The sequence below is a fragment of the Thunnus thynnus genome, chromosome 23 (assembly GCF_963924715.1).
Source record: "Thunnus thynnus chromosome 23, fThuThy2.1, whole genome shotgun sequence".
NCBI classification, from domain to species: Eukaryota; Metazoa; Chordata; class Actinopteri; order Scombriformes; family Scombridae; genus Thunnus; species Thunnus thynnus.
The window spans coordinates 20,245,334-20,260,180 of record NC_089539.1 but is presented as its reverse complement, the minus strand read 5'-3'; the positions used below and the strand labels follow the sequence as shown (position 1 = coordinate 20,260,180).

Sequence of the window (14,847 nt, the reverse complement as noted above, 5' to 3'; positions counted from 1 at the left end):
TCAAGTACAATTTTGAGGTGCTTGTACTTTATTTTAGTATTTCCATGGGATGCTACTTTATACTTCCACTCCACTATGTTTCAGAAGGAAATATTGTACTTTCTATTACACTACATTTATTTGACAGCTTTAGTTACTTTTCAGATGAAGATTTGACACAATAGATAATATAACAAGTTTTTAAAATACAACACGTTGTTAAAGATGAAACCAGTGGTTTCCAGCCTTTTGGGCTTTTGACATCTTACAAAAAGCAGTGTGTAGTCGGGGTCACATTTCACATGTCTATGAGTTGTTAACAGCTCCACCAAATAGTGATTTTTCCCTCTAAACTTCTCACATGGTTTCATTTCAGTAAATGTTCAAATGATCCAATATTTCAGCTTTTTCAGAGAAAAAGTCCAAAAACTGAAAACAGATTTATGTCTCAGAACTTTGTTTTTTCTTCTTTCCTCTCCCATTAATCATCTCACGACACCTCAGATTTATCTGCTGACCCTTTGGAGGGGCTCGACCCCTAGGTTGGGAAACACTGGACTAAACTAGCTAACTGTATATAAAGCAGTTGAAACTAGCTCCACCTCCCGCAGCTACAACAGTAACATGCTGCTCTAACACTGATGCTTCACTATTAATAATCTAATGATGTCATATATAATAATATATCAGTCAGAGGGACCAAACCACTACTTTTACTGCAATACTTTAACTACATCAAGCTCATAATACTTATGTACTTTTACTTAAGTAGGATCTTTCATGCAGGACTTTTACTTGTAATGGAGTATTTTCAAATTGCTGTATTGGTACTTTTACTTAAGTAAAGGCTCTAAATACTTCTTCCACCACTGTAACCAAGAGGTTATTGTAAATACTGTATGACCCAGTTACACTAGTAACAAGGATCTGAGTACTTCTTCCACCACTGGCAGTCGTGTTTGCTGTTAGTAATAAAGTCAATTGTTGCTTTGTGCTACTACATGTAGCCTAGTACTCCCAGTTGTGTTTTACTGTGAGTTAGTTTCAGTTAACAATGTCAGTGTCACCTTTTAATGGAAACAGCCAAGGGAGAGGCAAATAAAATCACTGCTTTGCACTGATAGTGAAACAGAAGTAGTTTAATTTTATACCACTAGATGGAGGTGTCTCACCATTTACACTCACAGTCTCAATGACTTTGTCACCGTGGCTTTTATCCACAAACTTGTACACAAAAATGCAGATTTAAAAAAAGTAAGAAGCCTCCTCACATGATGCAAGGCGGAAAGTAAGACCTACTGTAGGTGCATACAAGTACACTTTTGAGGTATTTGTACTCAATCTGAGCATTTAATACTACTTTCACTACATTTTACTTTATTATTGTCATATTTTCTCCACTACATTTATTTGTTACTTTGCAGATCTATATTTTACATGCAAGACAGATGATCAGTTTATTAAAATATGATGTCATTTTATAGATTAAACTATCCAACAGTATATAAAGTAGTTCAAATAAAAAAATATTTTTACACATTGATTAAGAATATGACATATATAACACTGTCAGGCACCATGCTGCTGCATAATGACTACTTTTACATGTGATATTTTGACTATACTATTTTTAACATATTGAATGCAGGACTTTTGCTTTATATGGAGTATTTTTTACTTGGAACAGCTACTTTTACTGTATCTAAATGCTTCTTCCACCACTTAAGCCACACTTATGGTAAAAAAAAACTTTCACCTATCTTATGCCTATCTTTTGTAAGTAATGTGATCATGTAAATCTGCTAGTTTTGTCTCAAAGCCCTTTGTCTATCATTTTCAAGGATCACAAATGTGTGTGCATTACCTGTTGCCCTATGTCCCTGAAGTTGTACTTTTAGGGTAGTAGGTATTTTAAAGTCTTGTGTGCTGGTGTGGGATGCAGGTGTAGCGCTTCATGCTGGTTAATGGGGGCTGGTGGCACTCAGTATGTACAGTAGATCCTATCAGTGTTTTTCATAAAACAACACTTTACTGTCTGCTGTGCAGACTTAAGTCTCAACTGCAACCCTGCCAACCATAACAGCACAAAATATGATCATTATATGCTGTAATGTACATGAATATTGTGTCGCTATTAGGGCAAAACATTAAGAGAGAGAGAGAGAAAAGTTTAAAGTGAAGTTTATAGAGTGTCCCTGTATAAATATTACAGTCATTTCTCATTTAGTAAACTTCTCTATGAAGAGATGAAGGGAGGAGTAGATTTTCATTGAGTAAATTCTGCCTGAAGGCGCACTATTAATCTCAACACACGCACCTCGACTGCATGTAAAGAATCCCTCTCATGTACTGATTAGTGGGCAACTGATCCACACAAGCCTTCTTAAACCCCCATTGAGCAGCAAGAGAGTGGTAATAGTTGTGTGTTTTAATGCAAGTGTGTGTGTGTGTGTGTGTAACGTGTGGTGTGTTATTGGCAAGGAGAAAGACGACAGTTTGTGTGAGAGAGATTAAGGGGCGTTTGTGAGTGACTTAGAGAAAGAGGTATGTGTTGATGTGCCATGCGATGCCTGTGAATGGACTCTAATGTTTTTCTCCCTCTATGTCCCCGGGCCTTTACTGCCGTCATGTCCACACATGCTACCACTCCCTCCCTCCCTCCCTGTCCTCTTTTCATCTGTACCCTCTCCCTCTCATAAACACACACACACACTTTTGTGTTACTGTACCCAGTGGTGGAAAGTAACTAAGTAAATTTACTCAACCACTGTTCTTAAGTGCAGTTTTGAGGTACTTGTACTTTACTTGAGTATTTCCATGTGATGCTACTTTATACTTCCACTTCACTACATTTCAGAGGGAAATGTTGTACTTTCTACTCCACTACATTTATTTGACAGCTTTAGTTACTTTTCAGATGAAGATTTGACACAATGGATAATATAACAAGCTTTTAAAACACAACACATTGTTAAAGATGAAACCAGTGGTTTCCAACCTTTTTGGCTTTTGACGTCTTACAAAAAGCAGTGTGTAGTCGGGGTCACATTTCACATGTCTATGAATTGTTAACAGCTCCACCAAATAGTGATTTTTTCCTCTAAACTCCTCACATGGTTTCATTTCAGTAAATGTTCAAATGATCCAATATTTCAACAAAAATCAAAGATTAGAGAAAAAGTACAAAAACAGGAAACAGATTTGTGTATCAGAACTTTGTTTTTTCTTCTTTCCTCTCCCATTAATCATCTCACGACCCCTCAGATTTATCTAATGACCCTTTGGAGGGGCCCGACCCCTAGGTTGGGAACCACTGGACTGAACTAGCTAACTGTATATAAAGTAGTGTAAACTAGCTCCACCTCCAGCAGCTACAACAGTAACATGCTGCTCTAACACTGATGCTTCACTATTAATAATCTAATGATGTCATATATAATAATATATCAGTCAGAGGGACCAAACCACTACTTTTACTGCAATACTTTAACTACATCAAGCTCATAATACTTATGTACTTTTACTGCAATACTTTAACTACATCAAGCTCATAATACTTATGTACTTTCACTTGGGTAGGATTTTTCATGCAGGACTTTTACCTGTAATAGAGTATTTTTACATTGCTGTTTTGGTACTTAAGTAAAGGATCTGAGTACTTCTATGTTGAACTTCTAACTTTAAAGCTGCATTAGTCACATTTTTTATTTCAAGATTGAATCAAATGACTAAATCTAACGTAACCATTGTTGATCACAGAGATTTATCACTCAACATTGCAGCTGGATAGCTTTTGAGCCTCTTTTGTCTCATTGTTTTTGTTTTCCGGCACATTTACTGTATTGTTCAGTGTCACTTTTCTCACGAATCCTTGTTTTCAGCAAACAAGGCGATGAACACGCTGTACTCACCTGCTCAGCACCAGACAGCTCCTAGATAAAGTTATCAAACAGGTGGTGAAAACAGTCAAACATTTAGCAGGAAAAAAAGCAAGATATTTTTCCCAGCAGTTGGTGAGAGATTAAAACAGAGATACAGTGCCAGTGAATATTGGACTTACATCTGTCAGCTGGCCAGAAACGTGACTCTTAATGGGATGATAATAATAATGTTGTTGTGCGACTGTTTGCGTGGAGTTACAGCAGTTATGGAGATAACACATGGAGTCCACTAGAACTGTGATTAGTCAGCTTTGGCTACTTGTGTTTTCTCTCCCACAAGTTTCTGATGCCAGGAAAGAGTGTAAGGCTTGTGCTCAATGTAATTCCTGCTCTCTATCATAGTGAAACAATGTAAATACGGGAACTGCATGGAGAAGACTCATACTGAGTAATCAAGCAAAGCATACCCTCCCACCATCACTCATATCACAAAGTGAATGGAAGATTGTAAGCACGTATAAAAGCACAATACTGCCTGATCATGTATAATACATCTGTCTAGAGTTGTGGTGATGCTATCAACAGGTGAAATCAGATACTGGATTACAAATCAAAACATTCCTTGCTGTTATCTACAGCAGGGCTCCTATTTAATCCTTTGTATCAAATTATAAATCCAGTTTTTATTACTTGTTGGCACGTTAGCCATAATGTGAAGTTTTCTGCCCCCTAGTGGCCGGATATTAGGTAATACACCTTTAAAGGGTCTAGCTGCTGATAATCTGTATTTTTCTTATAGTCAACAAATTTCATGTGCAGAGCCAAACCAGCAATGAATTGATCTACTTACAAGTATTGTGTGTGTATCTAAAGCTGGTATATCTTATTCCTCTGTGCCGTAGACCTCCGTTGTTGTCCAAAAACTACTAAAAACACATCTTTCACCATTCATTCGGTCATGTTAGTCATCTCCGCCAGGGGTAAGTAAGCCTGGAGATCACGTGTTTGGTCATGTGTGCGTGTGTGTATCTGTCCGCAGCTAATCTCGCATACTACTGGACCCATCAGCCTAATATTTTTTGTGCACATTTATGACTGAATGCTGAAGGATCTCTCATGGTTGTGGTGATTCACAACTTTCTGAAAAACCTGTTTTATAACGCCATTGACTCCTCTTAACCAGAGGTTTTTTCCCAGTTTGGAATCTTGTTTCCGCTGGTGACAACCAATCATTCCTTGTTGCCACTTTGGATCAATCGGTACCAAATTTGGTACCTTGAGAGCTAGTTGTGTTGTGAATTCATATTCATATTGATAAGATTCCTTATGAGCCTATTGAAGAACTTAGACTTTTGTCTTTTCAGCAGACCTCGCCATTTCACGATATGCGTTATGATATAGCAAAAGGCATTTCCAGCAGTTGGCCAGGCTAAAAACAAGGTTTAATTAGTCTGTTGCAGGTCACATTTTTGTTATCTTTGCTGCCATCTTGACTGTACACACCTGACGGAGATCTGCCCTCTACTGAGTTTACTCTTCCAGTTTGTTTAGAAACAGCTCCAAAGACTAATAACAGCGATCACATTTCAGTCTCCAGAGAGTAGCTCTGTGAAAGGTGGATGCCACTGAGTATGTGTGGCTCAGTTTCACTAGCTTGTTGTGCTACATGTCACAACCTCTTGACTTTATACTGAAGTTATATACTGTTCAGTGTAGTACATATGTGCCCAAAACTCTTTGGGGCCAAGGAACATGTCACCCAGTGCAACAGTGTGCCTTATTAACATGTTTTTAATAGTTTTTGGACAATGAGAAAAATATAGAAAATCACCAGCCATATCCTGTAATGTAGAAGTTTTGCTGTTCTCTCTCAAGAGAGACAGTGAAGAGACAGTACCTGTAGCTGGTCTAAACACCTGGTGTCTGGTAGGTCTTTCTACTAGCATCAAAGGTTATTTATGTCTGCAGCAACTGTGTTTCCTTTTGAGTACATTTTTTTAAAAACTGGCTTGTTAGCATGACTGAACACGATGAATAAATCAACCAACATTTGATTAAAAAGAAGGGACTGTTTGCTTGGGAGGTACAGTAAAAGAAAGAGAAGAGTCTTGCAAAAGTGTGGACCAACAAAATTGCATCTAAATTGGTTTAAAGGCTTTGTTCTCATCTTTAAAATATGAAAGGGAAAACCTGGACCTTGTGAGGATAGAAATTCATAAACACACACGCAGGGAAACATGCAGCTTTGCAAGCTGTTTTCATTGAACGGTGGTGGATATTTAAGTGAAAGGAAGCCATTCCGGTGGTTTCACGGTGGTGTTAATGCAGCTGGATACGGTGTTGGTTTTGTGGCGGGTGAAAACACAGGTGCTGATGAAGCAGGGGAAGTGCTTTACAGCCTGTAAATAAACACATCACCTGTAATTTCTGCTTTAAAGATTTTGCGGCCTGCCTGCTCTGGTTGGTGAGGCTGAATGTTACCGTTGGCAACACGATAGCTAACTGATATTTTAATCTGTTTTTTAAAGAGTGTCCCAGCTTGTTGTGATTGCCTGTTTTCCGTCCATCTGCGAGCCAATCCCTCCAAACTGACAATGACATCAGGTCCTTGTTTGCAGGTCCTCTCTGTTGTGGCTTGCTCTGACGCTCCTCTAGTGGAGAAACATTCCTGATACATGTGTGCCTGCATGTGCGTTTTTGTGTGTAATGAAGTACAACAAAAGAGCATGGATGGTTTCTGAGGACAGAGCGTGACTGGATATTTTTAGGGTGCAGGCCCTGAATCGAGGAATTGTGCCTTCAATTCATTTTAGTTTCCTACGACTCAATCTTTTCATTTCCTCTGTAAGTGAATCATAGCTGATGGGATAATACTGACCACATGACTCACTTATCCAGCACACACTTCCTCTGAACATATTGCTGAGGAGAAATCCCCTCTTCTCATATTTTCTGCTTTTATTTTCCTCCCTATGTCCTCCGCGGGACCTCTGGGTGCTGGTTGCTGTGTGACACCCATAGCGGGCCTGTTTCGGGCTGTCTGTCTCAGGGTGATGGGTGCTGCCGAAGAGGGGCATTGTGACTCCCAGCGAGAGGAGGGGAGGGGAGAGGGTTGGGGGGGTTATTGTCCCCAAGCCTGCGGGAGCTGCCATGCACTCCGGGGCCAATAGCAACACAAGAATGCTGACAGGACAAAGGCCATAACTCCATTCTATAGCAACACAAGCGGGGCATTGTGTTCATACAGGCACGCACACACTCGTACACGCACATGCATGCATTTGCCGTTACTACAATAACACACACACACACACATACAAACTATACCGGAGCAAACTATGCATCTATGCAAGCATGCCAAACACTCATTCATCAACTAGTTTCCCACACCATGCAACCCCCCACAGGACATCTCCATCACAGGCTGAGAATGGCCAGTCATTCTGGGGACAATGAGTGAGCCAACGAGTAAGAGAAAGAGTGAGAGAGCAAGAGAGAGAGAGACAGAGAGAGAGAGAGCGATGAGGTCCCCGGTTCAGCTGCAGCAGTGCATGTGTTTGTGCCTCCCTGTTGCGTCTATGCTTCAAGGCCAGTTCCTACCACATAAAACACCTCCTTCTCTTTCAACCTGAAGGTCTGCGCTGAGCAGTGGTGGAAGAAGTATTCAGATCCTTTACTTAAAGGGGACGTATCATGCATATTTTCAGGTCTATATTTTTGTTCTGGGGTTCTATTGGAACATCTTTGTGTGATTTACAGTTTAAAAAACTCCTTATTTATCTTATACTGGCCCATCATACAGCCCCTCAGTTCAGCCTCTGTCTGAAACGTCTCTTTAAGGCCTCCCTACCAATGAGCCCACTCTGCTCTGATTGGTCAGCTTATGGGGGATTCCTGGCGGCTACATGAACATTTGTAAAAGGATTTCACTTCTTTTTCTCATTTTTTACTCTAAATATAAACTTCTTAAATACATCCTTACGTGTTGGAGCCCGAGTCCGAATCCCATAGAACAAATTTAGCATCAAAGACTAAGGAACGGACGGCTGTTTGTGGGCATGTGCGAACAATCTGATGTCATCACGAGGAGGAAGTAGAGGTAACATGAAGCCCTGGCTTTTGACTTGCAGGGAGCATTTTTACATAGGTTCACCTCAAGTTTTGGACCTTTAACATGTGACATCATTACGGCATAAAAATAACAGAAAACCCACAAAAAGCATGATACGTCCCCTTTAAGTAAAAGTATCTGTACAACAAGGTAAAAATATTGTACTTTTGTAAAAGTACATGCGTATTATCAGCATTTTTGGCATATTTCAAGTATCTAAAGTAACAGTAGAGGTGGAGCTAGTTTTAACTACTTTATATACAGTTCAGTAATTTAATCCAGTGGCTCCCAACTGAGGGGTCGTGACCCTTTCAGTGGGTCATTAGATAAATCTGAGGGGTCATCAGATGATTAATGGGGCTGGAACATTTTTTTGTACTATTCTCTAAACTTTGCTGTTTTGGTGAAGTAGAATTGATATGACCTCATTTGGCCACAAACCATTATTTAAATGAAACCAGCTGAGAGGTTTAGAGGGAAAATGTGTTTTTGGTGGAACTGCTAACGACTCATGACAAGGAGCTCTGTCTAGACACAACTTTTTAGTAAAAGTTGGGATGCACTGGATGGATTTTTAACAATTCATTTTGTTTTATAAGTTTATAAATCCCTTTTTAAAATGAAATCTTTGTCTTTATCTGTTTATCAAATGTAGTGAAGTAAAAAGTGCATTTTTAGAAGTGTAAAGTAGCATAAAATGTAAATACTCATGTAAAGTACAAGCGCCTCAAGATTAAGTGCAGCACATGAGTAAATGTACTTAGTTACTTTCTGCCAGTTGCACCGAGGCATTCCCCCCAGTCACATTCCTCTTCCCTGTATGCACTCGTTCAACCCTTCCCCTGCTGTCTGGAAACAGCCCGGCAGAAACTAGGAGGAGCCGTGACCCCTCTGCCACAAATCTGTGAATGGACCGTGAATGAGGAAATGTGGGTACAAGAGGCTATCCGGCCTCGGCTGCGAGAGAAAACATCCATTCCTGCTCACCTCTCGCTGTCGAGGCGAGGCCGGCAGACAGGTGAGTGACCTTCGACCTGGCCTGCTGCAGAGCGCCGCTCGACGCGCCAGGAATGTGTCCACACCTCTCAGCCAACCACGTCACGGCGAGTGGGCGAGGAGGCGGCAGAGAACACGCACTCCGCCTAAACCCAAACAGAGTGTGTGTGCTCGCTCCGGCCTCTCTGTTTTGGTCTACATTCTGTGGCGCTGTGTGAATGTAGGGGAGAGTGTTTTGGGAGCGAGAGTGATGGATGACTTAATCTGAAGGGACACAGCGAGAGGAAAGAGAGGTGTGTGTGTGTGTGTGTGAGAAAGAGAGCAGGGTGATAAGGATATTTTTGTCCAATTTATGTGAAGTATTTCAAGGCCCGGGCAGTTATATCAACTGTTGTTGAGAGTCGGTGTTCATGTGACTTGAGTGTGTCTGGAAATAGTTCTGCTCAGAAAACAATGTTTCAATGATAAGGAGAGGCTGCTGCAAGCTATTAAAGGATAATTCATTGCAACTTGGGTCTTATTTTCAGAGTTTTGGCAATCGCTACTATCAGTGGAAATCTTGTGCTCATCAAGTTAATTGCTGAGATGTGATCGGATGTAGCAATAAACACAAGCAGTCAGATGATTGCACAGGTTGTAAACAAACTCTCAGATATTAAAGGGGACATGCTTTCTGTGGTTTTCTGTTATTTTCATACTGTTATAATGTCCGATGTCAGTGTTAAACATGGTCAAAGTTCCAAAACTTGAGGCGAATGTGATGTGAATTGGTTGAAAATGCCATCTCTGTGCAACTGGTTTTTAAATGAGAATGGTGTAAAAGGGTCTTAAAGGACCAGTGTGTAGAATTTAGTGGCATCTAGTGGAACAGACTTGGCAGAAATGGAACATAATATTGATAAGTGTGTTTTAATTAGTGTATAATCACCTGAAAATAAGAGTCATTGTGTTTTCGTTATCTTAGATTGAGCCCTTTATATTTACATAGGGAGTTTCTACAGTAGCCCAGAGCAAACACTGGCTCTAGAGAGAGAGCCTTTCGCGTGTTTTGCGAGTTTCGCTGCCACTGTAGGTTCTCCTACGTGCTAGGAAGGAGATGGGAGGGGCTGCAATCTGCAACCTCACCACTAGATGCCACTAAATCCTACACACTGGTCCTATAATGTTTAAAATAATGGCTACGTACATGATATCATGCTAAAAGATTGACGCTAAAGCTGTGGCTAAACCTTTAAAATATAAGACTAAGTTGTCATACACCGGATTAGTTTTGATATTACCATACACAAGGACAAAGATGAACAATAATATTTATATAGATATATACAAATAATACTGTACATGAGCACAAAGGAAGGAATAACAAGAGTTTTCTGAATTCAGCAGTGGAGTGTAATATGATGAATCAATATACATAACGCTGTATCATAAACATTGGAACGGCTGTTTTTGATGAGTACACAAACCTAAAGAAAAGCTGCAGAGCTGGACTGAATCTGGACTGTGCTCGTAATATACGTCTGCGTTCAAACATTCTCTCTCACACGCTCACACACACACACACACACACACACGCACACACACACATTCGCAGGCAAATACATTCACGTTGGGGGTAAAACCCATTCACTCTGATTTCAACACAGGCACACCTGGACTGGCTAAGATTTAACCACCTGTAGTGGCTTGTATGGCTTGTTCAGCGTCACTCTGGGTGCTTTGCACATTACGTCTGCACACACACACACTGCTGCCACTGCTGTGAGTGTGTGTGTGTGTGTCCACTGTAACCGAGCACACACAGGGAATGGACGAGCTCCATCCACAGTCACACCACACATACTGTGATTGTGTGTGTGTAAATCCTCCTCTCTTTTTGTGTCCATATGTCCTCAGTCCATCTTCGGCTAAAGTGCTGCAGAGAGGAAGAGAAGTTTTGTGTGTTTTAATGTATGTCAGTGGGTTCTGGGGGGCATTCAGTCACTCAGAATAGAGAACAATTGGCCATAGTGCTGAATTCCTCAATTTCTTGAGCTGCAGCAGCGACAGCGAAGGAAATTTTTTGCTTGAATCTTACACGGAAATGTAAGAGTGACAGTTTGCTCAGATGTGAGACGGATATGTCTTAATAAAATTACGTCCTGTGTGCTTTTAGCTGACACAATCCATCAGCAGAATCATGCTCTCATTGGACAAAGCAGAGCAAAGGAAGGGTTTCAATCGTCAGTCCGGTCCTCCAAAATCTGCCCCCGCCCAGTGCGACTTAATCCACATCTGGAGGACAAGATAACACGAATCCAGTTTTGTCAAAAACAGTCTCATCTGTCCATGTGTCCATCTGTCCTCCAGTGCTTTCGCCGTCCGTCTACCAGTTGCAGTCTTTCTTGAGTAGCGCAAGGACTTTGCGCCCCAAGCTGGCTTTCCAAGGCTTGACAAAGCTCTTCATGTTGACCAGGAGGCGACCCTGCTTACGGTCCGAGTGGCCCGCCACCAGGTACTCCACCCCTGAGAAAAACAAGGTCAACAGGTCAGACATACTTTGCCAAGCAGAAGGAATTTAAATTTAAAAAAAGGCTGCCAGATATCAGGATGTTATTGGCCTTGATGCCAAAGCCAAGAAAAACACTTGTTCCTGTTTCTTGTTTTCTCTGTAAGCCTGCACACAGGCAACATCTTGACACCAGATATTGTCCTATTTCCGAGCTGCAGCGTTCTTTGACATTTCATAACATTTTTTTTCTCACAGATACCGACTGCTTTGCCATTCGAGTGCTGCTGGGACGAGTTTTCTTTGGGCTGCATGCAAGCAAACATGTGTCATTAAGAGATGTAGCTGTTTCTTTTCTACTTGTACAGATGGGGGTACAATGTGAATGTGTTTTTTTGTTCTCCGTTTCAAACCCAACTGCCAACAGGAGGTTGTATCAACAAATCGGCTTGTTTGACACATGTTGTCGTGAAGGATTTGAGAGCTTTGTTGCCTCCCCTGAAAGCCTTCATGACTTTAAACTACCTATTACACCCTGTTCTGTACAGATCTGTAGATCTTTAAGTGCGTCTTAGAAACACAAGAATTCCACCTTGACACTTGACAAGTGTGTGAGGTATATCCAGCTGCAGGTATCCATAGCAACAGCAGCTGCTGCGGTTACTACTTGCTGACAGTTAAGCTATTTCCTTTTTTTGACTCAGCTTTTGAATTTTTTGACAGCTAACTTTAGGATCAAACTGAAGGTGATGCAAAATAATATTATTCTGCATTTATTAAATGCATCTTCTCGAACGACTGCTGCCAGTTCAGCTCAGAGAAGAAACGTGTTCATGTAAAGTCCTTTGAGTAATTAATGCAGACAGGTGTTTTTTTTTTTTTTACTTTGGTGCCATGTTGTGGACAAACCCTCCGCTACACATCCAAATAACCTACAGAAGTCAGGTTAGGACTTTAATTATGGAACAGGGTCACAGATTTATAATGAAATCTGCAACATCTTTAGTTAAGCTATCAAATTGCCCTTGTTGTACTTAGTTATGTCGATATAGCCGTTAATATTTTTTATTTAAATTGTGTTGATGTGTTTTTGGATTTCAGGATTTAATTGTTTATTTTGATGTTGAATGTCTGGTGCTTCTTTATGTTTCTTTGTGTTTTAAACATCTTGGGACCATGTTGATTTTGTGTAATCCATCAATAAATCATATCATTTATCCTTCTGGTCAAACAGATCAAACAGCACAGGAGTTTTCTTATCACTTAATCAAAAATCTGATATGATCCAGACAGATATTGTATAATAAATACGATAAAGCTTGTTTGATTTCATTGTTGACCCCATAAATTTGATACCAGCATCAAGACATGTTTTGATCTTATTTTTTAAAACATATGCATGAATATATCGTCCTTAATTTTTATCCATTTCAATCCACTGGCTGCACCCTAATCTTCATCTCTGAGCTGCGCTGGTCGAGGGTGACGGTAATAATAAGTGAACGTATGCGTGTGTCTCACCTGGGTTGAGGATGGGGCAGGTGCAGCCCCGTGCCGTCCAGGACTCGGGGTAAAGGGTGACCCGACCCCGCTGTATCTTCACCTTGGCGTTCTGACTGAGCACCTTCTGAACTTTGACCTCCACCTCAGCGTGGGAGCCCTTGTCGTGGGCCGACAACACCTTCACCTTCAGCACTGATATTGGGGAGGGGATGTGAGGAAGAGGGGAGGGGAGTCAGGTGAAGAAAGAGCCAAGATGTTAGAAGAATGAAGGTGAACTACTTTTCTCTCCAAGTGTCAAACTAATGATCACTTTCAACCCAAAAATGAAACTCCGTCATCCTGTTTATCACTTGCCAGCTATCGGAGGAGATATATTCTAGACAAGAGGATGAATTAAAGGTGGATGAAGTAGAAATACAGCTGCTGTGTGCTTGATGTGTTCGGTAGCTGGACAAGCTTCAAAGGAGTTTTATCTGATAATGACAGCTTTTTTAATTGGAACTGTGCTGTTTATTTATTGCTATTGCTCATGTTTTTATTACCAGTAGCAGTGATGGCCAAAACTGCAAAAGTAAGATCCAAGTTTTAAAAAAAACAACAGAATTATCCTTTAAGTGTCATCCAGGGGGGGAAAAGTTAGTATATTCTAATCACAGACACAGCTATTTACAGTCCAGACAGTATTTCTGAATTATTCCATTAATTAATTTCGTTAATAAATTTGATTTTTGACACTTATTAAGGTCTTGGAGTGAAATCTGGCTGATGAGTTATGTGTCGAAGTGTGTGGAGTTCTTACCGTACGCATAATTCATGGTGCAGAAGAGTTTACTGTTGGTCAGGGCTTGCTCTTTGCACTCACACTTCTCTGCAGGGGACAGACACAGGAACGCATTAATATTTGTACCATAACTGATGTGTTGTGTGTGTGTGTTACTCTGTGTGTGTGTGTGTGTGTGGTCTTAGATATTGTACATGGTGTCCTAAGGATGCGAGCACAGTGTGTTTGTGTGTCCAGTGAGGAATGTGCCTATGAAAGCTGCAGTTACACGGTGGTGGTGGTGGTGGTGGTGGTGGTGCGGGGGGTCTGAGAGAAGGGACACTTGGAAACAGTCCACACACACACACACGCACACACACGCACACACACACAATCTTTGTTCCATGTCCTTCTGAGGCCCTATCAAGACTTTCATTACTTAACCATTAACGCTTAGTCACTGGACTGTGGAAGAGGATGAATACCACCCACACACACACACCCCCCCACACACACACACACACACACACACATACATACACACACACACACACACACACACACACACAGTTTCTGTATCTCACCTGAGTAGTGGAGGGCAGAGAAGAGTTCATCCGCTCTGAAGATCCTGACCGGCTCGCTGGAGTTTCCATCTAAGTTGTACAGTTCCAGATCAGAGCTGCAACACAAACACACTACTCCATTAGCACACACACTTAAAGGAACAATCATCACAAATGTTGAACTACCAAATCTATTATATGAGAATGTTTGATAAGGTTTGATAAGATCTAGCCGGTGTTTGGTTTGTCCAACATGTTGCTCCGGAGCAAGATATCTCAATAACTACTGGCTACAATGTCAGGTCTATATTTTCCTTTGACAAATATGCATTATTTCAAAACATAATAGCCACACTCCCATGACTCTTCCATGACTTTTTGGACATTTTATGTCTTAATTAGACACATTAGAGAGATGACAGGAAATGAGGGAGAGCGAGAGATGCAACAAAGATCCCCTGTAGGATTTGAATTATGTTGCAGCTTATGGTAGGTGTCTTAAAGGGGACATATCATGCACATTTCCAGGTCTACATTTATACTCTGGGGCTCTCTTTGCATTATTT

At 40.9% G+C, this 14,847-nt stretch overlaps 1 protein-coding gene across 1 annotated transcript in view; it reads right to left on the bottom strand.

Annotated features, from left to right (window-relative positions):
* Window positions 1-10,260: 10,260 nt before the first annotated feature.
* Window positions 10,261-14,847, bottom strand: part of ntn4 (netrin 4) — a 28,991-nt gene continuing 24,404 nt past the window's right edge. The window contains exons 7-10 of the mRNA XM_067581341.1: window positions 14,303-14,397; window positions 13,758-13,826; window positions 12,977-13,150; window positions 10,261-11,472 (exon numbers count right to left, since the gene is read on the bottom strand). Of these exons, the coding sequence (XP_067437442.1) occupies window positions 11,333-11,472; window positions 12,977-13,150; window positions 13,758-13,826; window positions 14,303-14,397 (478 nt within the window). The 3' untranslated portion in view covers window positions 10,261-11,332. The remainder of the gene's footprint in view (window positions 11,473-12,976; window positions 13,151-13,757; window positions 13,827-14,302; window positions 14,398-14,847) is intronic.